We start from the raw sequence: 25,570 nt of genomic DNA on the forward strand, positions 1-25,570 counted from the left end.
AGGATGCTCGGCTTTTTGCGCACTGAAAAATGTTTGAAGGAAAGCCATGATGTGATATCCTACTTAGGTATCTTTCGTGAACAGGCTCTGGAGGAACATAAGCAAACCAAGACGGAAGGCATGAAGTTCGCTCAAAGGGACAATAGGTTCGGTTGATGCTGGGGAAGCTGTACCCGCCGTGTTAGTAAAATGTCTCCACTCTCCACTTTGATGCTATCACCAAACCGTAAAGGTGCGCAGCCGCCTGAGCTCAAGGAGATGAGCGAAAAAGAGACGTGAGGGTGCTCGATGCAGAGGAAAGGAAGAGATATACGACGGTGGCAAAGCTTATAATACTTTCAGCGGGGAAGAGTGCCGTGCCATGAGAGCACGTCGGTAAACACTTGAAGTTGTGAATGGAGACCAACATGTGCCGCTCTGATGGATGAACTGAAGTTCGGACTGGAACGGGAAACAGTTCACCCCATCTCGATCTCGGCGGGGAGCGCGGCGTGCACGGTTCGCACAGCACTTTGTGCGCTCCAAAAATGCCCCGCACGATAGGGAAAAGTAGGTCTTGGCATGGCAATGGGCCCATGCGCGACAGGTCCAAAATTTTGGATCGAGCGCCAAATATTTTCCCCAGGTCGAAGGTTTCCTATCCAGCACTCCTCGTATCGTCTGAGGTCTTGTTGGCTCGCTCTCCTTTCAACTCCTCCGCTCATTCCTTGTGTGTGTTTTTGCGGATACCCTCAGTCAACATGTCGATTCTCAGGACGATCGCCCCCTTCATGAGGGCGGCCCGGGCCGGTGCCAGCACTAACCCCCTCATGACCATGAGGTCTCCCATCCTCAACTTCAACCGCTCCTACGCCGCCGTCTTCCAGCGTACCAAGCCTCACGTCAACATTGGTACCATTGGTCACGTCGATCACGGCAAGGTACATATAGATATATCTTCCCTAGATCTTCCCTAGAAAAGGACTGACATATATACCTCCCCCTCCGCGTAGACTACCCTCTCTGCTGCCATCACCAAGCGCCAGTCCGACAAGGGCCTCGCCAACTTCCTCGACTATGGCTCCATTGACAAGGCCCCCGAGGAGCGCAAGCGTGGTATCACCATCTCCACTGCCCACATCGAGTACTCGACCGACAACCGCCACTACTCCCACGTCGACTGCCCTGGTCACGCCGATTACATCAAGAACATGATCACTGGTGCCGCCTCCATGGATGGTGCTATCATTGTCGTCGCCGCTTCCGATGGTCAGATGCCCCAGACCCGTGAGCACTTGCTCCTCGCCCGTCAGGTCGGTATCCAGCGCATTGTCGTCTTCGTCAACAAGGTCGATGCCATTGACGACCCCGAGATGTTGGAGCTCGTCGAGATGGAAATGCGTGAGCTCCTCTCCAGCTACGGCTTCGACGGTGATGAGACCCCCGTCATCATGGGTTCCGCCCTCTGCGCCCTCGAGGGCAAGCGCCCCGAAATCGGTGTTGAGAAGATCGATGCCCTCATGCAGGCCGTCGACGACTGGATCCCTACCCCCGAGCGTGACCTCGACAAGCCTTTCCTCATGTCCGTTGAGGATGTCTTCTCCATCGCCGGCCGTGGTACCGTCGCCTCTGGCCGTGTCGAGCGTGGTACCCTCAAGCGCGACCAGGAAGTCGAGATTGTCGGCAAGGGCACCGAGATCATCAAGACCAAGGTCACCGATATCGAGACCTTCAAGAAGTCCTGCGAGGAGTCCCGCGCCGGTGACAACTCCGGTCTCCTCCTCCGTGGTATCCGCCGTGAGGACATCAAGCGCGGCATGGTCGTCGTCGCCCCCGGCTCCGTCAAGGCCCACACCAAGTTCCTCGTCTCCCTCTACGTCCTCTCCAAGGAGGAAGGTGGTCGCCACACCGGCTTCCAGGCCAACTACCGCCCCCAGATGTTCATCCGCTCCGCCGACGAGTCCGTCTCGCTCACCTTCCCCGAGGGTACCGAGGATGCCGACTCCAAGATCGTCCAGCCCGGTGACAACTGCGAGTTGGTTGCCACTCTCTGCCACCCCATTGCCGTCGAGGCCGGTCAGCGTATCACCGTCCGTGAGGGTGGCCGCACCGTCGCCACTGGTATCATTACCCGCATCATGGAATAAGCTATCAACTACTCACGATGAGATGTTGAGGTTGTAACAAGCTATGTAATGATATCTAACACCGAGCCGAGCCTAGACGAGCCCCGGTGAGGTAGTAAAACACACACACACACATATACAAGGAAAAAAGGGACCGCGAGCCGCCAAAAGAAGCGGGTTTGTTGTCAGGAGTTCAAAGAGAAATATACCTACAGTGTACGATGTAAAGCAATGAATGTTTATGGATCTGAAATGCCTTTTTCCTGGGGAGCCTGCCATGTTTTTTGTACAAAGAGTGTTTTGGGCTCTAGTGATGATCTCTCCCCTCATATTCTTCTCATATTGTCTTGTTAATCTTGTAGTATAGATGGTTCAAAAGGCAATGATAGAAGCTAGAAGGCATTAAGTCAATGTTCATTTCCTCGTGTGCCTGTGACCAAGTTGAATGATGATAGATGCTTGTTGAGACTTGCGAGCCGACTGGTTCAATGGCCACGCGCTTGCTATGCTCCCCAGACCACCATTGGTCATCAAGGTTCGCACAAGTTGTTCACCGACACTAGGCGCGAAACATACAAAGTTCACAGATCACGGCTTCAGAGAGATATGAGAACGAGACAGAATGCTGGTTGACCAAAGAATCACGCGGGTCTATTGATCGCTCGATGGGAGAGAAACAGACAAAGTCTAACCTCTGCTGTTCCTCAGTCCGCCGCCCTGTTCCTCTTTTGCTTGTGCTAACTCCGCAGGCCCCAAAACCCGAATCCCGAAAGAAAACCAAGCAAGCAAAAAACTCCAGGGGATGTGATGATGAACAAAAGCATTGCTGCTCCGTCCGTTTTCGTAAAAGTGTCGTCGTGTCGTCTCGGGTTGTTGTTTGTCATGAATCAAGGCTGAACCCCCATTTTTCCGTTATGTCGTTGTTCCCTAATCCACCCGTGTCGAGATTTCCGTCGTCGGCATGTCGTCTAATATGATATAGGGACACACGTTGCGCGCGCGAGACAAGTTGGTTCGGCTGGACATTTTTTGCATTTCCCGTAGATGACGAAACGATTTGGAACTCGGCTGTGATGATGTTGTGACCCTTTGTGTCCTCCCCTCATCATCGTCCTCCACCAAAACCTCCCATCATGTCAAGAAAGGGGGGAATTTAGCGGTGCTACAAAAGAGAACAAGCGAGTTAGCCATGCCCTCTTGTTTCTTTCCCATGACCCTTGCTTCACGCGACTGGGAACAGTGTTTGAGACCCCCGGGCCGTAGAGGTTCTCTTTTCGTCGCAAGATGTGTGTTCTCTCTCGTTCGTGGCACCGCGGATTTCCACTGTTCCAGTCGCGTGTGCGCAATTCCGCCAGTTTCTGCCGTGGTATTTTCTTCTTACCTTGGTGAAGCCAATGTCGTTGGCCTTCTCACGGAAGCACTGACGGCAGATGTTGAGGCCGTACTTGCGGATGAGACCGGCAGAGTGGGTGCAGACACGGCTAAACAACGTCGAAAAAAAACGCCCGGTTAGCAACTCTTCAGTTCTCCGTCAAAATTTGGATTAGAATGTGAAGCCATATTTCCATCCTCCGTCGTTTCGCGCATTTTGCTCGGTGCTCCCAGTTTTCCCTCCTCTTTCACATTTCCCCAACAGCCATTTCGCCCCAGCAATGATCCTCCCAAAAAATCCCCATCTCTTGCTCATGTGTGATGTGTGTATGGATTATGGATAATTGGTGTTGTTGAATAACAATCCTTACCAAGAGCGGGCGCCCTTGCCGTAGGTGCGGGGGCGGGAGTTCCAGACGGATTCGTGAGACATCTTGATTTTCGGGGTTTTGCTGTCGCAGCGAGAAAATCGTTGTCGTGCGGGCGGCGGGTTGACGATAACTTGGTCTGTCGGGCTGGGGGCGGGAGGGGAGGTGGTTTTTTTCGCAAGAGGGTTGCCAAATATGGGGCGAGATTTTTCTGTGGGCGGTTTCGCGGGTCCGGTCCGGCAGCAACTGCTGCCGCCAGGGCTTGTGCACGTCGGGCTTGGCACTCTCAGTGCACAGTTGCGTGGCAGATGGGTGTGGCTGGTGCGATGCACTTTCAAGGAGGAAGGAGTGACTGGATGGCGCGGCTGAGCTGTGGCTGACGCCCAGAAAGTCTTATCGATAATAAAAGTTCCTTATCATCTTATCGCAGTTGCACACCGCTCTGGACACAGTGCGCCTGCAGACAGACCTGAGCTCTGACGGCCCCACCAATGACCGCAGCATGCGGGGCGACTCGGACGACGGATTTCAGGGGATTTTGGGGAACTTAAAAGCTTTTGAGCGCTGACATGACCAACTGCAGTGGCAAGGATCACAAAGGTTCGACCAGTGGCTATTGACCGGCCCGGGCGGACAACTTCCACTTTCGAGTTGCCAGCAAGCGCAAAGTGGCATCTTCCCCCGAGTTTCCATCTGATTTCAAACCATTCATCTGGAACTTTGCCAATTTAGGATACCTTGCCCAATTGTTTGAGGTCCGTTGCCACCAACAGCTAAGTTCCAAAGCAGGACATCTCGCGCCTGTTAGTGTTTTCTTCTCTTCTTCTCTAACATCACCTCCACAGAGCGTTTCCGATCAACAGCTTCATCCACGCGCTTCTTCACACACCATGGTCCTCCTCAAGAGCTTGGTGGTAGCCAGCTTGGCTGCTGCCGTTGCGGCCAAGTCTGCCGTCCTCGACCTCATCCCCTCCAACTTCGACGATGTCGTCCTCAAATCCGGCAAGCCCACCCTCGTCGAGTTCTTTGCGCCCTGGTGCGGCCACTGCAAGACGCTTGCCCCCGTTTACGAGGAGCTTGCTACCGCTTTCGAGTACGCGAAGGACAAGGTTCAGATCGCCAAGGTCGACGCCGACGCCGAGAGAGCGCTGGGCCAGCGCTTTGGTGTCCAGGGCTTCCCCACCCTCAAATTCTTCGATGGCAAGAGCGAGAAGCCGGTAGACTACAAGGGTGGTCGTGATTTGGAAAGCCTGTCCAGCTTCATCGCCGAGAAGACCGGTGTCAAGAGCAGGAAGAAGGGTTCTGCTCCCAGCCTTGTCAGCATTCTCAACGATGCCACTTTCAACGGCGCCATTGGCGGCGACAAGAACGTCTTGGTTGCTTTCACTGCTCCCTGGTGCGGCCGTACGTGACCTTTAAAGACCCTATTGTTCAGAAATGATTTGTACTAACAGACTTCAAGACTGCAAGAACCTCGCTCCTACCTGGGAGAAGCTCGCCGCTACCTTTGCCAGCGAGCCCGAGATCACGATTGCCAAGGTTGATGCCGATGCCCCCAACGGCAAGAAGTCCGCCGCCGAGTACGGCGTCTCCGGTTTCCCCACGATCAAGTTCTTCCCCAAGGGAAGCACTACCCCCGAGGACTACAACGGCGGCCGCTCCGAGGCTGATTTCGTCGAGTTCCTGAACGAGAAGGCCGGTACCCACCGTACCCCCGGTGGTGGCCTTGATACCGTCGCTGGCACCATTGCTGCCCTCGATGAGATTGTTACCAAGTACACCGGCGGCGCCTCCCTGACTGAGGTTGCTGAGGAGGCTAAGGAGGTTGTCAAGAGCCTGAAGGACTCTGTCGACCTCAAGTACGCCGACTACTACCTCCGCGTTTTGGACAAGCTCAGCAAGAGCGAGGGTTATGCCGCCAAGGAGTTTGCCCGTCTCGAGGGTATCCTCAAGAAGGGTGGTCTTGCCCAGGCCAAGGTTGATGAGCTTACCGCCAAGGTCAACGTTCTCCGCAAGTTTGTTGAGAAGGCGGCTGAGGAGGTGAAGGATGAGCTCTAAATGTACAGCTAACAGCTAAACAATCCTTTGAAGTTATAGCTGGCTGCGTGTGATGATAGATCCAATTCTGAATAAATGAACATTTGGTCCCAATGCTTGTTCCCGTATCTTGTTGCTGCAATGACACTAAAGTGAGGAGACATTTCTTGCTGCTCGTCATGTTCATGGTATAGGTTTTGTACGTGAACTACCGCACTCGCGTAAACATTAGACGCTTGCTCTGTATAACTCCGAAAACTCCATCGCCCTAGCATGTCTCGGCCCACACATAACGTTCCCTGAACCCGACCCCTATTCGCACGTGGTTTGTTTACTTTCACGACGAAAAAAACTCAGGCTGGTCCGTTTGGCTTCTCCTTCCCGGCCATTATTTGAGACTCTAAGTTGTCAAGACGTCTTGACATCTCGTCCACTGACCCAACCTGTTAGCATTCACTGACTTGACAGACTTCAACTAGTAAACACCGTCTAAAGTCTTACTCTTGGCAAAGATCTCGCTGGAAACACCGGCGAACTTGTTCGAGAGGGTATTTAGAAGATCCTCAAGCTGAACTGAGAGCTCCTGACGGGCGTCATCCGCAGACTATGAGTTGAGGTCAGCCATGGTGAGCTATGGGTATACGAGTTCGGAGAAAATGTCCCGACTTACGTTGGTCGCTGTTGGGCTCGTGGTGGTGTTGGCCTCGCCGTTTTCAGACATGATGCTTTTCGAGGAAAGATATGTGAAGACGGGATGTGTTAGAGGGCGCAAGACGTTTGTTTGACAAAGTGGTTCCTGAAGATGCTCTCACTGCCAGAGACGGAGTGTTTATGTTGAAAAGGGATGAGCACCTTGAGGGCAGCGGATGATTTCCATCATCTGCAAGCGCTACGGCGAGCCGCCTGGATGCAGCGGGGTTCAGCGGCAAGAGCGGGTATGCACTAACAATACCCTGCCTGCATGGAGCTGTCAACGGTCGCTTCCATCCAGCATCATCACTGCGGCCCAGCTTCCGTTGGTTCCTTGATAACCATACACACCCGACCGCAAGCTCACCAACATCCATCTTCTTGGTCGTGACGCGGCACGCGATGATAATTACACTATACCAAATATTACAGTTCAACTGAAGCCACTACATACGAATCATCGCCACTCAACGATGCTCCCTTGAGTTTCCATTCCTCTAACCAGACGCCAAAGCCACCAACTTCAAGGGGACATGGAAAGATGACAAGGCGCGACGACGTTCCGCAATGCCTTCCCAAAACTCAGATGTCAGAGCTCTACTGATAGTCCTCATCCTTCTCTGGGTCTTCTTCTCCCCGGACGGTAGCGATCCCGCCAGTTTGACGCCGCCTGAAATCGCCCACGCGCGACAAGCTCGTTTCCAGGGTGCGCTCGACGTCCTGAACACCACACGATGGGGTGATTTCGCTCCTGATGCGCTGCCGCCGTCGCCACCCGCGCCTCCTACCGAAACCGACGGACCAGTTGACGGAATTGGGAATGGGGACGGCAATCACAAACAGGGCCCTCGATTTCTGAACATTACGGGGTTCAGCCAACTCGATGGGAAGGGGTATGCGTGGGAAGACCTCGGTCGGTTCAGAAACCGCTGTCGCGAATGGAGCCGAAACGCTTTTCCCTCGACCACCGTTGGCCGGCTGGACGATGATGATAGCTGGGAGCGCAGTATCGGCGGCGGCACATGGAAGAACGCTACGGGCACTCTGCATGGAACTTGGGTGCGACGACCGGGAACCGTCGTCAGGCAAGCCGCGGGATACAACCTAAGTGCTATTGCGCCAGGGGCGACTTGGCCTAGCGGCCTTGTTGAATGGGGGAGAAACATTTCGGGTGACCATGGCAAGATCGAGTTGCGAATAGACGAGGACGAAGGGGATGGTGTTTACGAAGAGAAGGTTGAGGGCAAAACTTCAAAGGGTGCAAGTCTGGCGAGGGAGATTCAGGCTGTGGCTACGATCCAGGACGACGCAAGCGAGGCTAGCAGCTGGAGCTTGTTACTCCATGGTGTTCACTGGCCACGGCAAGGCGCTATCCTTCTCACCACTAGCAGCGAGAAGTTCGACGGCATCTTTGGCCTGCCCCATCTGGCGCCAGGTCCCAACTTCTTCCATACCGCCCAGCATTTGCTGAATCAGACGTTGGGCAAAATCATCCAGGCCAGAGAGAAGAGTAAATACGGCTTCCCAGGCAACCCATGGGGTTCGAGGATGGAGGACGATGACGGCTTCCCTGCGCAGTGCGAGTATGTGATGTACCTCCAACTACTTCCGCTCGAGCTTTCTCGCCGGTATGAATCTTCCCAGCTGCTCGAATCCTACATCGAGGAGCTCGAGCGCGAGTTACGCCACCCCACAGGGGCGCCCGTCGGCAGGATTCCCGATCTGCGTGCGTCTATGGTGGCATGGTCTCCCGACTGTTCGTTCTTCCTGGAGTCCAAGGGCCCGCCAGAGTTCCCTTCGGTCGACGGAGAGCACCTTGTCGGCATGAAGGAGGACATGTTCACCTACACGGCCAAAGAATGGCTGATTGCATTCGCTGCCGTCATGCTGGGTCAGATATGGCTCTTCAAGGCACAGATGAAGCAGTCGAGCACGCCGTCCACTACCGGGCGGGTCAGTTTCTGGACAGTAGGCACCATGCTGTTTGCCGATGGCATGATCTTTGTGACTGCTTGTGCCTGGAGTCTGAACGCGACAGTCACACTGCTACCCTGCTTGCTCGTCACATTTGCGGCCTTCATATCCATGTTCATCGAAGGCGCATTTTTGTCAGAAGTCTGGAAGATTCAAGAACCAGAGAGGAGGATTCGTGAGCGGGAACGAGAACAAGCTGCTGCCGCTGCGAACCGCAACGCCTCATCATCAGCATCAACAGCACCACCGCCCACCACTCAACCTCAACCACTCGCAACACAACCAGCTCCTCCTCCCGCTCAGCCTCGCCAACCCATCATAGTCCCCTCAGACGGTGACATCGACGAAGCCGAACAACTAGCCAACCTCCTCTCCGGCGCCTCCGCCCTCCCTCTCCCCGCCACCGCTCGAACACCCGGTCAGCAACCACCATCAAACGAACCCCGCCCACCAACCCCCTTCAGCACCATAACCGGCCGCTTCGTCCTCGCCGGCTTGTTCCTCCTCTTCCTCTCCGCCGTCGCCACCTCCTGGCCCTCACACATCCGCTCCTTCTACGTCAACACCCTTTCCTTTTTGTACTGCTCTCTCTGGGTCCCCCAAATAATCCGCAACACGCAACGCAATTCCCGTCAAGCTTTCTCCTGGCGTTTCATGATCGGCCAATCCTTTTTGAGGCTATTGCCGTTCGCCTATTTCTTCCTAAGGGAAGATAACGTCCTACTAGCTGACCCGGACCCGTTTGCGTTTTTGGTGTTGGTCGGATGGGTGTGGATCCAGCTTTGGGTTATGTGTGCTCAAAGTGTTTTGGGGCCGAGGTTCGGAGTGCCTAGGGGGTGGGTAAGGGAGGCGTGGGATTACCATCCTGTTTTGAGGGATGATTTTGATTTGGAAGGTGGTGGTGCTAAGGGAATGGGGTTGCCGATTGGATTGGCTAGGACGGGGACGGGGTTGTCATCGTCGTCGCCGACCGAGGAAAGGGGAAGGTCGTGGAGTGTGGTTTCTTTGACTGGCACTGGTACCGCTTCCACTGCTGAAGCAGGGGAAGGAAGTGCCGCTGCTGCTACCGGTAGTGCAGGAGGCGCAAGGAACCGTGAGAGAGAAAAAGAAAAAGAAAGGGAAAAACAAAAGGGCGTCACCATGCGATCTGTCGACTGCGCCATCTGTCGCGAGTTATTGGAGGTGCCGGTGTTTAACAATAACAAGGGCAGCAGTGGCTCCTCGGAGTCAGCGGCCTCGGGCATCACGGGTGTGTTTGCGAGAAAGGCATACATGGTTACGCCGTGTAGACATATTTTCCATACGAACTGCTTGGAAGGGTGGATGAAGTATCGGTTGCAGTGTCCGATTTGTAGAGAGGAGTTGCCGCCTTTATAAGCTGTGTAGTTAGCTAGGGTGTTTGTTGGGAAGAATGGGGGGAAGTATTGGTTGACGGGTATAGTCTATGGGTAGACTGCAGTGGGATGGGATGTATACATTAGCATTGTGGAAAGGTTGAAAGTTGGAAAGCGTTATAGATTGGTTGAACAACAAATATATACAGACGGGAGCATGAATCAGATCAGAGCAGAGACATGGTCCATCAGCAGCGTTTGGTTTGAGAACCTCAATACAGAGCATTACTCTCTATAGATTCGTGAATGGTAGAGGCCACCTAGAAATTGTATGTAGCTTCTAGGACAGCTGTAAGAATGCTTTTCAAGCTCCAGCATTTTTATTTATTTTTTGACAACATCGATGATGAAAGCCACTCGCTAGGTACAGTTCGCTGAGCTACAATTTCTTCTTCCCCGGCAGAGTGCTAGCTTGTAATATCCCACAAGACGGTTGAGGTATACACAGTATAGACAAACGTGATCCCGTCCCGGCCTTCGAAAAGACAGGCCAAGAGTATCCTACGTAAAGCTCTTCTGCTTCTGCCTAGTATTCCAACCAAGCTTCGCATTGATACTCTTGATCCATTCCTCACTCCTCTTCCCCTGCGGCTGAACACTGGCAAATGGATACCTGCTCGCGCTGATGGTCACGTAGTCGCCCGGTCTAAGCTCGATACGCTCGCGGCCATCGAAACTCGCCCAAGAGCCGGTCCGGGCATCGTAGGGCACGCCGATGCGAAGCACGATGGTGTCGGGCAGGATGATGGGCCGGAAGGAGAGCGTGTGCGCGCAGATAGCGGTCACGAGCATGACGGGGTTTTCGGGGTGACAGAGAGAGCCGCCGGCGCCGAGGTTGTAGGCGGTTGAGCCGGTGGGAGTGGAAACGCAAATACCATCGGCGTGGACGGAGGTGAAGTGCTCGTCATCGCCGAAGATATCGATGGATGACATTGCTTGAAGACGTAGGTTAGTTGTATGATCCCCGATGTGGGTGAAATGGCAAGATGACGACTTACTTGGATTGGGTCCTCTATCCACCACCACCTCGTTGAGCACGTCATATGTGCCGTCTGGTCGATGGGTTCGTTCGTCATCCTTTTCCTCGCCGATGAGTTCTTCTACGAGATCTCGTTTCCTCTCTTCCTCTTCCTCTTCGCGTGTATCATTCCCGTTCTGGCCATCAGGACCCTCTGTGCCGCCCGGTTTTCTATCCCCATCCTTAACGAGCTTCCTTCTTTTCTTCTGACATCGCATGACGGTTCCTTCGAATCTTAGCCTCAAAGCCACATTGACACCTTCTGTGAAGGCAGCTGTCAAGGTCTCTTGATAGTTGTCAAAGTCGAACTTGGTCAGAAACCCTAGGCTCCCAAGAGCAAAGCTCAGAACAGGTGGAACGATCCGCTGGAATAACCAACTCGCAAATAGTACGGTTCCATCACCGCCGAGTGTGATCACAAAGTCGGCCGTGTGTGGCCTGGCGCGACACAATTCCTCGTCCCAGTAGCGTAGACGCTGGGATATGTCATTGCCGGCTTCCTCTGAGATCTCGCCAGACTCAACATAGTCCTTGCGGACCTCTTCGATCAGACCGGGTGCATCAAACTTCATGTTGCTACGCAATGCCTTGTCGATGTAGACAGTATAGCGCACGTCGCGCTCCTTATCAAGTAACCACCGGATCAAGGCGCGTGTCTTGGGAATTAGTTCCTGGTCATACGGCTTGGTGAGCACGAAGATGGTCTTGATCTTAAACTTCAAGCGCACGCTGCCCAATCGCCGACTCAGCTCCCTCACTCCCCATGCCATCTCACTCAACTGCTTCTTGGTGAGGAGCCTGCTGTGTGTTTCGTCTAGGTCTGTTTCGGTGAGTTGTGTGGATTCGATCCTTACGATCTCACTTTTCCATTCCTTCTCATCAATCTGACCAGCATCACTGGTATCGCTTGAGTTGGCATTGGTAATTGAGCACTCCCGGGCGCGCGGATCGGCGGCATTGTTACTGAGAGTGCTTGGGACGCCTTTAGGGTCGGGCACCCGGTCCTGGCCATTTTCACGAGTAACATCGAGGTGTCCATGTAGGGTATTTTGCCGTCTAGGGGGCCGTCGCTGAGCGTCGAGAAACTGGTGGACAAAGCATTCCGTCCTGGCCGGCTGTGACCGCCGGAGGTGAAGGGGGACACGAACGTCGCTGTCTACTATAGAGCTCTTGCGCCGATACGGACTAGATTGATCGAACGAGACCTGTGGAGGGCAAATTGGCCATGATTCAGCTGGTGCACATAGTAGGCAAGTGGGCAGGAAGGGACGGAAGGGACAGAAGGGGCACAAGGCTGTGCTTCTCGGTCATGCTCGGCATGAACGGACGCGGGGACTGTGATGCATTGGTTCCCTACCTCAAGCGCATTCTGGTCCTCTTCACTTGAACTGGAATGGTCGTCCTTCTCAGGCTGCTTTTCACGATCGGGAGCAGCCATTATCCTCAATCATGCTCCGTTGCTCGCTGATTGTCCTGTCTTCCTCCGCTCGTTATGCTCGCTCTCGGGGGCTCGGCGTCAGGTCGGCTTGGTTGGCAACCTCCACTCTTGTCGCTCCAGGGTGGGTTGCAGTCCCTTCCTCTCAATAGAGGTATCGTTCGACGTCAATCAAGACTACTGTGTAGGTGCGTACGGGTTGATGGAGGTACTTTGGCGCAGCAGGTAGTAGGTACTTTCGGAAGAACTGGGTTGAGTGACTCGGTGGCTCCAGAGTTCAGACTGTAACTGGTCGATCATCCACCGCTGGCTGACAATGTTGCTTTGTGCTGTATCGGATCGGTAGGAACGGCTTCTGGTGGTGGTCGCAAGGTGTTTTGGGTGATGGGTGCTATGACGGGAATGGGAAATGCTACCGGTTCGGCCGTGCACTGAAAAGACGGGAACTCGAGTCACGATGTTCATACTAGTTGCTACTCGTCAGGACTAGAAGCGTCCCTGACCCCATGATAGCTAGCACAATGCTCCTTCTGCTTTCTCCCACTGATCGTGGTGCTCTCCTTCCTTCCTTCCAATCTGTGAAACAAGTGTCCTGATTCAGTCAAGTCAAGGGCCGTCATTGCACTTGTAAGGCGGGGTAAGTGGTGATGTCTACACTGGGCGGAGAGAACCGGCAATACGTCATCGGTTTTCGTGCACACCAGCAGCTGTCTCGGCTCGATGGTCAAACTTTTCCAAATGGAATGTCCGAAGCACGGAGTTGATCTACTACACTACAGTATACATCAATCTGTACTCGGCATCAATTCGGCGAACCGAGTAAATCGTATGACGGTTGTGTTTTTGGGCGACAATCAGGACAATCCCACGGTTGTGGAGGGGTTGGAGACAATTTGGAGGAGGGGAAGCTTTGGATCTGTCCCGATAATCGGATGTGCCAAATGCAGTAACCTCATAGGTCCAGGTCTTGGCTCGCTTCGCATGGACGGACAGACCTCATGCAGCTAGAATATCGACGTTGTCGATGAGGGACATGCTCCGATAACCACCACGCTTGAGCCACCGTCAAAGCAACAACCAACCACTCCCTCATTGAGGCCCCGCCCCTCCTGTATAACCAGCTCTGGAAATGGCCTCAATTTTCATGCACTAGCGTGGTGTTCCGGAACGCGGGCGACACTCTCCAACCGATGCTTCCATCGACACGAGCAGGAAGAGGCCTTGTCAACCTGCCTGTGAGCTGCATCAGCTTGTTGAGGTTGTCCCGCACTGCCGCACTGTTTCAGCAATCTCGGTCCATGGAAAGGATCTGCCACGGCTCCCACGGGTCAAAGGCTCTCATCAATCAATAGGTGGAAATAACCGTGACCACATAGGGAAGGAAGCAATCCACGCACACTGCACATCACATCCCCAAGCCGCTCGGAGACAGAAGCTGCGATTGTCCTCCAGCCAACATCCACTAGCCGAACGTACTTTCCAGGTTCACGAGCCGGTCCGCCTACCTACCTACAGTGCCCCCCATCTCACCACTGGACGGCAAGTACAAGTCACTCCAGTTGTTATTACGCGGCTCAAAAGGTTACCACACCCCTACACTTGCGTCTAGCTGTTTCTGCGTATGAAAGTGTTCATGCCTGGTCGTTCTTGCTTGTTCCTCAGCCTCCTTCGGATCCAGAGGTCTCGAACATCCCAAAGACACCCACCAGCTACCTGAACCTTGTCGTTACACTGAAGGGCCTGAGCCAACAACTTCACAACCCGTCTACGGCTTGTCATTTCCGACTGTCTTGGTGGCTGTCAACCCGTCCACGCCAAGCGGGCACTCGCTCACTTTGTTACGGACGAAAGATACGAAACCCAACCAAGCCATCATCCCCACGAACACTGTCGTCCCCCAACTTCCCTCTTGACTTGCATCAAAACACAAGGTCAGCAAGGGAGGCCAGGCGGTCGGCCGGCTCCGAAGTTTCGACAGTACCGTTACCTCAAACAGTACCTCTGGTTGATACACCTCAGACATACAAATTCCCTTACTTTCATCTCAAGCCAACAACAGAGACAGAGAAATAGAGACAATGAAGCACCTCATCTTGGTGGGGGCGTGCTACTTGGACACTATTCTGACGTGAGTTCACCCCTATAGTTGCCGGTTTGTTGCTGGCGAGAGCTGTAGCTGTGGCTGGCATTACCGGGATCGGGATGTGCATGTTATACACAGTCCTCCATTTTATATAGTTCTGTGCTCACACATGAGATACCACTCTGTGCTCATCGTCTGTAGTGTTCCTCAGTTCCCCGAAGAAGACTCCAAGCTACGAGCAACGGCCTTGCAGGTGAGACGCGGGGGCAACTGCCCCAATACAGTCGAGGTTCTCCAGCAGCTGCTCCTCTCAGGACGTGGCCTGGCTTCTTCATCAACTCAAAACCAACAAGACAGCGCTGCTGATATTGTTGCTGTTACACCGCCACCATCGCAGCAACAACAGCAGCTGACTTTACACCTGGTTTCCATCCTGCCCGATGTCGGGTCGTCCGCCACCCGCAAAATCCTGTCATCCTTTGCAGCTCCTCCTGCTCCTCAGCCGTCTCCATCTTACGACTCTGAGTCCATGTCCGAGTCTGTGACCGGCGCCACTTCTGCTACGGCTACCAGTGTTGACTTCAGTCACTGTCTGTACCGCAAGGGGCACGATGAAACAGCCAGCAGTTACATTATCCGCAGTGGCGCGACAGGCAGCCGGACCATTGTGAACTACAGTGACCTTCCAGACATGACAACGGACGAGTTTGTCAATATCGTGCATGATTTCGTTGCCCTCCAGCATAAACACAGTGATGATGGAAGCCTTAGGGGGTTCCTTGGAGAGGATTGCTGGTGGCACTTTGAGGTAGGCTCAGACATCCCCGTTATACACATGCTCACAGAGCACAGCCTACATGCTCTCCGTCTCCTGCTCCATACTCGCCCGTATAACAAGGGTTATAGGTTTCTTGAGGAAGCTATTGCTCTCATCAGTCTCATTCGCATGCCTACCCCGGGTTTTCTTCATATTAACACGCAGATGGATCACGTCTAAAGGGTCGAATACCAGAGACAACACTGCAATGTATCCGCTACCTGCGCCAGGTCTTACCAGGAAGCACTGTCAGCGTCGAGGTAGAAAAGCCAGGCCGGGAGGGCCTTGCTGAGCTAGCCGCGGAATCTGACGTGGTGTTTTACTCCAAGAGTTGGGCAGAGGTAAGTCATATTATTCCCGTGCCACTTCAACTTCTCGTAGAGACCAGTGTGGGCATGCGTGGCGTGTGACATGCTAGGTATAGCACTTGGGCCCAGACATCGCCCAAGGTGATCTTCTGGTTCTCGTCCATGATGCTAAAGTCTGGTCTTGTACCTCCGGTTGTGTAGAGTCGAGGATACACCGAACCAGAAGCCTGTCTGAGAGGCGAGCTGTCCAATTGCAAGAAAGCGTAAGTTTTGCTGCCAAAGAGCACAAATCCATAGTCCGATAAGTATCGGTCAGAGGCAAAGGGCTGTTGCTGTTCTAACACAAACACTCGCAATACCGCGCTATAGTTCTCTCATGCTGTGCACATGGGGATCGCAAGGAGCTGGTGCTCTCTTCCCTTCACCCGCCGGCGCCAGTGGTGGCAACAATGAGCAAACAGCAGAAGTAGCAGACCCAGAATATCTGCACTGTTCTCCGTCAGAGGTGTCCGAGACACAGACAATCACCGTGGTTGAGTAAGTCTCTCTTTCTTCTGTTTGATCGAGATGGATGTTTTACATGATATCTTCTGTCGTCCCTTTACCTTAACCCTTGCTTGAGCCCTGAAAGAACCAGAGTGAGTACCTGCCACAAGCGGCACGCATCTGAACCCGTCACTTCATTTGAGAAAGGTTCACGAAAGGGAGACAAGACAGGACAACAACACAGAAAGAAAGACATGCCTGTATTGAATGAGGACTGAGCCGCCCGGGACCGATGAACGACTCTGCGTGTAGCCTGTTCGTTGCCTTGTTTTACTTGTCTTCCTTTCCGTCTCTCACCAGGTCACGAGAACATTAGAGAAAAACGAAAAGGTTAAAGAAGCCAAGTGGAAAGCAACGTAACCAGAATATTCGGAGTAACTAAACCAAAAGCACATAAACACGGCTGACAAAAACCAACCATCATCACCCGATCACAGTACAATCGGCGCAGGAGATACCTTCATAGCCGGCATCTTGTACGGCTTGTTGATGGCCGAGCCGGATGCAACGGCGGCATCAGCATCAACATCCGCAACCGCAACCACAACCACAAGCCATGACCGATTCTGGACCCAAAGTTGGAGTCAAAAGGAGAAGAAGAAGCAGCTTTTGGCGTTTGCCGTGAGGTTGGCTACCAAGAAGGTTCAAATGGAGGGATTTGCCGGGATTCTTAAGGGATGGTAACTGTCTGTCACAGGATGCTGTGACGTTGGCTATATACCTAATTTGCACACTTGAATTCTGTTGGCAACAAGCAGAACATCGTCCATTTTTTTGATGGTTTCAGAGCTGGTGGGCTAAAAAGTGCACCCTAGCCCCCGCGATAATAACCTAACCTACCTCACGTTCGACAAAGCCGATGGATAGCGACCGAGTGTGCACGACAACTACTATGGACACTGGTTGTTTCTTGCTTGTGATAGACAGTTTCCGAGTTCTCATGTGATGTGTAGAGGTAGTCCCGGCGAGCTTGTGCTTGGTTAGTTTGAGAGTGGAAATGGACGTGGAACTGTAGTTGAAACCTGACTATGTATGTACTTACGCTTCATACACTAGTCTAGGCCCTGAAGAGACGCCAGGCCGTGAAGAGAGTTGTTGTGAAGAGAGTCTTGCTTTTGCTTTGCTTTGCTTTGACCAAGTAATGGGAGGTGACTCGTAAGTTCGTCGTAACCATGGTCTGCTTGGGGCACATGGAACGAACGAGGGGAGGAACAGAGAAGACTACCTAGTGTTATTGTATTGTTGTGTTGTTGTTGTTTTATTATTCTTAGAATCCCATGTGACAATCAATGAATGGATGTGGTACATACATCCCTAGTTAGGTATGTAGAGATGTAAGTACCTGCCTGCTGCGGTCATGTTCTTGGTGATTCAGAACGTACGTGACTCTGTGTGAAGGTGACTTTGGCCCAGAAAGAAATCATGAGGCTAATAATGACCACTTGGGTCAAAGTAGGTATGTACAATGAGAGGTTGACAATCTCCCTGGCCAGCCTGGCAAGCAAGTCTGGCGAGTCTGGGTGGGTACGTACATACCTGACCCGAGTACGAAGGTACATTCTGGTATTTGGCAGAAAAAGGAAAGGCTCCTCGTTGTCTCTCGTGGTCTTTTGGGGGTCAGATCAGATTCCCGCCCCCGTGCGTAGGCTTGTGAGGCTTGTGTAGGCGTGTGGGGGGCATTCCGAATGGAAGCCATGGACTCATTCATGTGTCAGAGTGTAGGTACTGCGTAGGGATAGCTTTGTCAGGAGTTAGTGTAGGCAGGTACATAACGAGAGGAAGCATCCTTTACATGTACCCAAGGTACATGTGGTCGAGGCGCGAGTTGAGATTGAGTTGGTTGGTTGATTCGTTAAGCGGTGATATCCATGGCATGGGCATGTTGCTATGTACTTTGAAAGGATATTTGATTGTTGTGCGTAGTACGATTACTTGTTTGAGAGTTAGGTATGTCTTTCATCCGCAGTTACTTACTGTCCGCCATCTGTTAGTGAACAGACTCTGAGACTCGATAACATGCCAGCATACTATGTGGCATGTAAGCTGGCGAGGCAGGTGGTTGGAGGGATTCCTTAGATAGGCATTAGGTATTCCGAGGATGAGAGTACCTGGCGAGGAGGCCAGGAAGAGACATCGCAGGTAAGGGTAGGTAAAAAGGGTAGGTATTGCGTGTGGAAAACAATCATCCATCCCGTTAACGCTGTTGGGTTTCAATATTCGGGATCCATCTCGTGGTCTCCTTTTCCTTCTTCACGCCATATTGCCCTGTTGCGTAGCGTGGCTCACTACTTGCTTTGCTTTTCCGTGATATTGAGCCAAGATTGTTTGAAGGTTGTTTCTGTTGGCTGGTTTGAGGCAACAACAACGACAACGACCATTGGATAGTTGTTTCAATGGGTTGTAGTGTACGCAGTACAGTACTGAGTACACATGTAGTTGTCTCGGGCCATCGTGATTTGATGCGTTTCTGAATGGCTCGGTGGCTCGGTGGCTTGACGTTTGGGTTCCCGTCCTTCCTCAATCCATCCATTCACCCATTCTACCCAATCCCACAATGTAATGTATGCTGTTTGACTCTTGTCTGACTTTGACGGAAGGTCTCCCCGTGGCCTTTGTTTGGCCTCACTCACCCCCCGTGAACATGGCCTCCCCCGTTTGGGTGGACAGGCGGTAGGGCTGACCACCGAATCGGAGAAAAGGGAATAAACCAGTTGGGAAACGAATGAGGTTGCGCCGGTCCATGTACTGTATGCAGTTGTGCCTACCTAGGTACTGTATTGGTCGTACAAAATGTATCTTTTATTTCCTGGTACGTCCAAGACGTGGGAGAGATGCTTTCCACTCAGCACTCACAGGGAGTCGAGCCGAACCATGAGGTGCCGCATATGGCATGGCAACCTTGAGAGCTTGGCCTCACCTTGGCACCGTCTGGGGAAGTATCTTATGCATGCCATATCCTAATTCGGATGGGCCGAAAAGAGGAACCTACCGCTTGTGTGTAAAAGCTGATGGGAAGGGGAGAAAGCTGCCGAATGAAGAGGAATATGCCAAGTTCAAACAGAGGCGGCTTGACTCGTGGTAACGTAAAGAAGCGGTGAGTGAGCCGAGTGAATGTGCAAGATATCTGCCACAACCTCCCCAACAAAGGGTAGCGTAGCGTGCTGCGCATTTATAGCATCCCAGCACCCGGCCCGTTCGTACCTTTAACAGTAGTCTGGGGATCTGGGGGTTTTAGCGAAGCGCCAGTGGCACCCCAAAGCAAGCAGTGAGCAGCATGTTGTGCTTCGTCCACAAGGGCTAGAAGGGATTTCGTTAGTCCGCTGCTCCGTGCCTCTCTGGCCATGGCCAGTAACTTGCATGGACACCACGGATCGGAACCCAGAGTGCCTAGTAAAGTGCCTGAACAGTCAATATCTACTGTCCTGTAACGACCTGACTCTTATATGCACTTATCAAGTGTTAGGCTGTTAACGAAAGCCTTTCGAAGGGGAAACCTGAGCCTGGGACAGTCAACTCGGCCAGGTTGTTTGATGGCCCGGACATCGATATGTAGCTTGAATAAAGAAAGGTAGCATGGGAGAGTCAGACCATCCAACTAACATGGCTGTGAATGTGATGGCGAAGCGTTGGAAGATGCTGTTGCCATTGCCTGCCTCGGTCATCGTCAGATACTCTCCAAAAGTGAGCCCCGAGCAACGCTGGCATGCCCCAGGCGGATCCGTTACATTGCTTGTTGTTAAATTGGGCAGTATCTGGTCTGAGGCAGCAAGGTGGAACAGGTCGAAATATGAGTCGTAAGACAGCTTGCCTGTTGATCGTCCAGTGTCTTGCTGAGACATCATGACTGTGGGGATGCATCAATACAGAAACATTTCCGGTATGGGATGGGGAGGTGTGGTGTGGTGTGGGAGGTCGATCCGCTGTTGTTTCGGTCTTTCAGGGGCTCATTGATGTCTCTGTAGTGTACTGTATGGATGTAAAGACACTACAACCCCGGTAACCCTCGGACAGGGCGAGACTCGAGGGCCCCAATCGAGGTCTGAGAGTTACGTTCCCTCCATAATCGTTCTCTGGAGACCAGAGATTGACGGCGCAACGGAGGACCGGCCGAGTTCTCTACTGGCTACAGGTATGTGTGACGAAGTGATAGACGTGTTGTTAAGGGTCCACAGGCAATGAAGCTATCTCGTCAACTCGTCTCAGCAACTTTGGTTTCGGATCACGACAGTGTAGCCTCAGTATGTTCGTTCGTGGGTCTCGCAAGCCAACTCTGGAAGATCCCACCTACAATCCCACTACATATATTGGGTGGGGGAGGTGCGGTCCGGGGCTCAAGGCGGGGAGAAAAGTGGCCATGATGACTGTTCCAAAGTGGCTTTTGACCTGCTGAGAACTCGGAATGCCAGGCATTGCAGCCGATGGGCGGTCCACGTCAGGCAGACCAGCTCGCTATGATTTTCGAGTAGATTATGGCGTAGCTTCCAGCAGGATATACCGGATAGACAGTACGCCCGAGTGGATCGAGTAGGTGCAAGGGAAAACTGACATCTCCGAAGTCGAGCATGATACCTATGGAGCATGACGGGCGGCGTCCGTGATGGTCGTTGCTCCGCCCCTCAGGTTTGTTGACCAGAGAAAGAGAATCTGATTCGTAAAGGAGTCTCATCTGCAGGATGTTACCTCTGTGGGAGCGCCGAAGCCAGACAGGCCAGGGAAAGCGAAGCAACCCCCTTTTGATACAAACTATTCCCGACCTGGGGCCGTCGTATGTAATTTCGAAGGGGCAGCCGATAGGGGAAACATGTGTACCTGTAGTGTCATCCGATTGATAGGGCAGTTTCAAACAGATACCTCGGGAATTCGAGCTTGTGGTGGTTATGCCGCCACATGCTTTTGGGAATGTAGTGGTTGTTATGCCGGCTGTGCCTCGGGGTTTATCTGCATGCCTTCCAAGAGCTGTTCGTACGTATCAGATTTCTCTGTCGCGGAAGCAAGTCGCCATCCCTTTTTGTGGATGGCGTCGTCTTGATTGACATCTCGGCGTCCGGTGAGCAGGCGCTCTTGATCCTTTCCAAACATGCCAGCGACCCCTTGGCTCTAATATGGGAACCTCATTTGCCCACTGACAACAGGCAGCAAGCAGAAAGCGCCGTCACACCCTGTTGCCAACCACAGTTTTGGAGGATGAGGCGCACAAAGCGCGCATCATGGTACAGTCGAGAACCGAGAAATGGTTGGCATGGACCGGGGCATCATCGTTCATTCAGAGTGGAGGTGAAAGTCGGAGACTGTCGTAATCCGTTGCGCTTCTCACTTTTTGTGGTGCGCAAGTGAGAAAGCGTCCCGGTAGATGCACAGCATCTCTTCTGTGACGGGATGGGTCCTGCGCGATACCGGAATTGGCCTGCTGGTGTAGATGATTGTGGTGTACGTGGAATCGCGGATTCGGGTGAAGGCCAACAAAATGAGCGGCATCACAGGCTGCAACCGAGAAAGAGCGGCAGGTAGAGGTCGGCCGGAGAACGGCCAGCAATATCATCGTCTAGGGGTTGCCAAGGGGCCATTTTGGGGGCTTGCCAGTTGTGCCTGGGGTTCCCGCCCACGCCGTCCTGTCCTCGCTTTCACCTCAGCCAAAGCGTGTGCGTGCATGGGGCAACGCAGTTGGCCCCATCAGCCAGTGGAAACCGTCAATCCAATCTCTCCAACAACGAGGAGAACAAAATCCACACCCCTAGGACCCCTTCTTCTACCCCAGTGCCTGGCAAAGCTCTTCGGGTGCGCACGGTTGGATACAGCTGCACAAATTGTACACAGTACAGTGCGAGCTCAGCATAAGCCTACACAGTGAGTCGTGATATTTAGCTTTTCTTTTCGCGTAGTGTACCAAGTACTTCACGAATATGCGCTTGGCCGGCAAACCCTGTTATCGTAAAAGGAGGCGCCAACTTTGCCCGTTATGGTTGCCATCTCCACGGTTCTCAGGAGCCTGTCTTGGACTGATGAGCCTGAGCCTAAGAGCCGACCAAAGAGATCAGTTATAGTATTTGCAGGGCAACGGCACAGATGATTGTCGCGGCTCCCGAAAAGCCCGGACCATGAAGTCGCGAACTGCGTTGGGATCGGGATTAGGTTCCTCAAAGCCTCCGGCGCTCTCAGCGTACGACGCTATGCTCGGTCCACTGCTTCGAATGTATCGATGGGCCATGTGACCCGTCATGTTCTGCATCGCTGCTTCAATATGCCGCATATTTCTTTACGGGCCCGGGCAGCGGAGGCCACGACGGTGAAGAAAATGGGTATGCTTGAACAGGCACGACGGGGTAGATGTGTTGACGGGGAGAGGCGAGTCATGATGGACACGTATTCTTTCCGACGTATTGCCGTCTTGGGCATTAGCAAGGCTCTACAAGCCATCCCGCTTTGCGTGTCTTCAGAGCGACCCGAAGCTCCTGTTCATCTTGGCCGAAACGACAAAGGCTCCGAGGGAATGATCGTGTCGGAGCTCTTCCAACATTAGCTACCAGAGGAGAGGATTAACTGGTGTTGACGTCAATAGGCACCTATCAGGCTGATTCATGCCAAGTACGAAATGCGTACATATAACCCAAGCATAAGATAATGTGTGCCTACAATGTGTCGCAAAGGCGGTACTGAGGACTGAGTGGGACAGACCCTTCACAGGCCGCATCTCGCGGCGTGGCAAAACGTTTTACCTACTTCGCTCATGTTTGTCATCGCCAGCGATATCGATGGTGATTGGGCCATTGTGGCGAGCAGCAACATCGTGAGTGAAGTGCATGCCGAACGTCAGTGTAATCCATCACCAGAAACCACGGCAATCCGATGTACACAGTACATACGTGGGCACTCGATAATGTTTCGACATTTCCAAGTCCCTCTGACGGGCAGGGGTGCTAAGAATAGTTACTCTGTAGATGGTGCACAATGCTGGGTCCGGGCGTCTCTGGTTCAGTGGCTCTGGCCTCTCCGGTGGCTGGGCCTTGGACCAAAAGCTGCTATGTTCCAGTTCTCTCTGTTGTGGTGGTCTTGGGAGTTGTGCTGTTGTCTGGAAATGAAGTGAGATGTCACACACCTGAGCACCGACTCGCACGCTCCGCAATATCCGTGACGGGTCGATCTACCTCTGAAATGGCAGGTGACAACTGTAGGCAGAGGAGACAGACGTACCTTGGGAAGGAAGGGTCTTGTCACAGCTCGGCAGGACGCCAGGGTTCTTGGTAGGATTCGATAAAAGCTAAAAGGTGACCAGGCTCGAGAGTCGAGCCAGGGAATGATGGTCAACGAGAGATGAGGCAACATTCTCTTTCTCAGTCTGGGACGAGTATGGTTGCAATCTGGCTGAATGTGTGAGGTCCTCTTGTCGGAGTCATGAGCGGCCGGAAAGTGGAAGCTGAGAGAGTGGATTATTACGTGTTGACATCGTCGAGTCGCTATCATGGTGTCAGAACCCATTGAGCAGTTGTCGATTCTTTGGAACGGCCCCGTCGGTTGGAACGTAGAGTGGCATGGTTGGGTGTCATGTTGGAGGGTCGGGTCTGGATGAGACTACTGAGGTGGGCTCCTGAATGGAAACGACACTGCTCTCCACAGGGACTGGAATCGGACTGGATTCCATATCCAGATGAGGAGCCTTGCGGGGCGATGCGCAGACGAGAAACGAAGAAAGGACGGAGGAGAAAAAGAAATCTTTCTCGCCGTGGTCCGCGGTCAACGGTCGACCTCACACAGTTGCGGTACTCGTGTGGGCTCGAAACGCCAGTCACACCCCTTGGCCCGGCCAAGGGGTGTGGCACATTGAATCGCAAATGCACATTGAATCGCAAAAAACAGGGTATACCTAGCCAACTATACAAATCGTTAGCAAATCGGGGTATACATATTTTACTATATAACTAGCTCAAATGTATTAGTTTAACTTCTATATTCTTAAAGCTATTACGACTATAATTAAATCAATTCTAATCGATTTGAATTAGTTTAAATTGATCTAGGACTATATAAAATAATAAATATAAAATTTCGTACATTTTAACTGGGTTAGCGCGCGTCACCGCCTTTCTAACGTAGTAAACGCGGCGGGTAGTATTTTAGTACTTTCGTTTAATTATATTATTACCTAGCTTTCTTTATATATCCTCTATCTATTTGAATAATTATTAAATTATCCGTACGTAAATTAATATACTATAGAGCCGGTTAATAACCTTTTCAATAATTTTATAATAGATTAGCGTATTAATTTTATTATTAGTATATTGAAGGTAGTGAAATTCAAATCCGTTACTATTACAGCGAAAATATATAGCGCTAACTATTAGGCGATTCGTAATTATTCGTAAGGAAAGAACCCATAGTCTTAGAATAACGGAGTAAAATTATTAATAAAAAAGGAAGAATTTGCGCTCTTTACTTAAGTAAATACTTAAATATTTATCAGTTCGTATATTATTATCGTTAATTATATTCTATTATTATTAATCGTTAATTAATTATTTTAATTTAAGTGTTAGAGTTACGAACTAGGAGGTTATATACGTAGTAAAGTGGTTTACCCGTATTAAAAATTGCGAGATTATAATTAATCGATAATAGGTTTAATACTTTATAATTTAATTAGAATTTAAATCTATACGTACGAAGTTGCTTACGTAGGTACGTAAGGTAGTCTAATTTCGAATTAATATAGAAGAGCTATGCAAAATGTAGAAAGAGATGGTTAAAAAGAATACAATTGCGCTAGATAATATATAGAATAGTAACAAAATTGGATATTGCGTTAGTATATAATTTAAATCATATATAATTTAAAATTACGTCGAGATTCTAATAATATATATAATTAACCTAAATATATGAAAATTTATTATAATCGTTAAATATATTTCTACTTCTAGCCGCATAGTCCCTGCCTTTATTATTATCCCGAATATAAATATTAGCGAGAATTATATTAATAACCGTTTCGATAATTATAGTATATTCGCGACTTCTTCTAACGAGTATATTAATAACTAACTTACTTTAAATTAATTTAATTACTAGGAGGAATATTCTTACTTATTTAATAAGGAGGAGAAGCGTCTTTCATTATTAGATAATTATAATAATTATTATATTATTAAATCTTATAAGCGGTACTGTAGTAATAATATTATCCTCTTTCTATTACCTTCCTACTCGATTTATATTCTTTAGCCGCTAAATATAAGGGTTTTTTTTAAATTTGTAAGTAATATTATTAAAAGGATATTATTTATAGAATTATATACAATAACGTTGAATATAATAAATTTACTTTCTTAGATAGGTTATTTATAATTAGAAAGTAATCTTTTAAAGAATTTACTATTAAATTAATATGGGCAAAGATTGGTTTCTATTTTTATAAATTGTTTATTGTGCT

General features: G+C 51.3%; 8 protein-coding genes across 8 annotated transcripts; 5 read left to right on the plus strand and 3 right to left on the minus strand.

Moving 5' to 3' along the window:
• Window positions 1-740: 740 nt before the first annotated feature.
• On the plus strand, window positions 741-2,126 carry B0H65DRAFT_422057 (putative translation elongation factor EF-Tu precursor, mitochondrial; the record flags this gene model as incomplete). The annotated part of the gene is made up of 2 exons (XM_062824378.1): window positions 741-920; window positions 993-2,126. The coding sequence occupies 2 exons, from the start codon at window positions 741-743 to the stop codon at window positions 2,124-2,126; spliced, it is 1,314 nt and encodes a 437-aa protein (XP_062684206.1).
• A 1,132-nt stretch (window positions 2,127-3,258) lies between these two features.
• Window positions 3,259-3,909, minus strand: B0H65DRAFT_545992 (ribosomal protein S14; the record flags this gene model as incomplete). Its single annotated transcript, XM_062829418.1, has 3 exons — window positions 3,259-3,267; window positions 3,487-3,586; window positions 3,848-3,909. 3 exons carry the CDS (start codon window positions 3,907-3,909, stop codon window positions 3,259-3,261), a joined length of 171 nt encoding a protein of 56 aa, XP_062684207.1.
• Window positions 3,910-4,356: 447 nt separating this feature from the next.
• On the plus strand, window positions 4,357-5,996 carry B0H65DRAFT_456334 (uncharacterized protein). The gene is made up of 3 exons (XM_062826285.1): window positions 4,357-4,599; window positions 4,690-5,248; window positions 5,307-5,996. Exons 2-3 carry the CDS (start codon window positions 4,735-4,737, stop codon window positions 5,900-5,902), a joined length of 1,110 nt encoding a protein of 369 aa, XP_062684208.1. The 5' UTR covers window positions 4,357-4,599; window positions 4,690-4,734; the 3' UTR covers window positions 5,903-5,996.
• Window positions 5,997-6,784, minus strand: B0H65DRAFT_456338 (uncharacterized protein). The gene is made up of 3 exons (XM_062826286.1): window positions 6,552-6,784; window positions 6,383-6,485; window positions 5,997-6,314 (listed from the first exon to the last, which is right to left on the minus strand). Exons 1-3 carry the CDS (start codon window positions 6,600-6,602, stop codon window positions 6,235-6,237), a joined length of 234 nt encoding a protein of 77 aa, XP_062684209.1. The 5' UTR covers window positions 6,603-6,784; the 3' UTR covers window positions 5,997-6,234.
• A 259-nt stretch (window positions 6,785-7,043) lies between these two features.
• B0H65DRAFT_103478 (uncharacterized protein) lies at window positions 7,044-10,321 on the plus strand. Its single transcript, XM_062820463.1, has one exon. It carries the CDS (start codon window positions 7,139-7,141, stop codon window positions 9,920-9,922), a length of 2,784 nt encoding a protein of 927 aa, XP_062684210.1. The 5' UTR covers window positions 7,044-7,138; the 3' UTR covers window positions 9,923-10,321.
• B0H65DRAFT_103231 (ATP-NAD kinase-like domain-containing protein) lies at window positions 10,157-12,482 on the minus strand. Its single transcript, XM_062820462.1, has 3 exons — window positions 12,315-12,482; window positions 10,938-12,162; window positions 10,157-10,874 (listed from the first exon to the last, which is right to left on the minus strand). Exons 1-3 carry the CDS (start codon window positions 12,393-12,395, stop codon window positions 10,441-10,443), a joined length of 1,740 nt encoding a protein of 579 aa, XP_062684211.1. The 5' UTR covers window positions 12,396-12,482; the 3' UTR covers window positions 10,157-10,440.
• A 1,988-nt stretch (window positions 12,483-14,470) lies between these two features.
• Window positions 14,471-16,830, plus strand: B0H65DRAFT_419231 (Ribokinase-like protein; the record flags this gene model as incomplete). The annotated part of the gene is made up of 6 exons (XM_062824196.1): window positions 14,471-14,520; window positions 14,650-15,283; window positions 15,523-15,633; window positions 15,802-15,863; window positions 15,970-16,137; window positions 16,584-16,830. The coding sequence occupies 6 exons, from the start codon at window positions 14,471-14,473 to the stop codon at window positions 16,828-16,830; spliced, it is 1,272 nt and encodes a 423-aa protein (XP_062684212.1).
• A 4,539-nt stretch (window positions 16,831-21,369) lies between these two features.
• On the plus strand, window positions 21,370-22,168 carry B0H65DRAFT_103175 (uncharacterized protein). The gene has a single exon (XM_062820461.1). It carries the CDS (start codon window positions 21,563-21,565, stop codon window positions 21,992-21,994), a length of 432 nt encoding a protein of 143 aa, XP_062684213.1. The 5' UTR covers window positions 21,370-21,562; the 3' UTR covers window positions 21,995-22,168.
• The last annotated feature ends 3,402 nt before the right edge of the window (window positions 22,169-25,570 follow it).

The sequence above is a fragment of the Neurospora tetraspora genome (genome assembly GCF_033439725.1).
Source record: "Neurospora tetraspora strain CBS 560.94 chromosome Unknown B0H65scaffold_2, whole genome shotgun sequence".
Classification (NCBI taxonomy): domain Eukaryota; kingdom Fungi; phylum Ascomycota; class Sordariomycetes; order Sordariales; family Sordariaceae; genus Neurospora; species Neurospora tetraspora.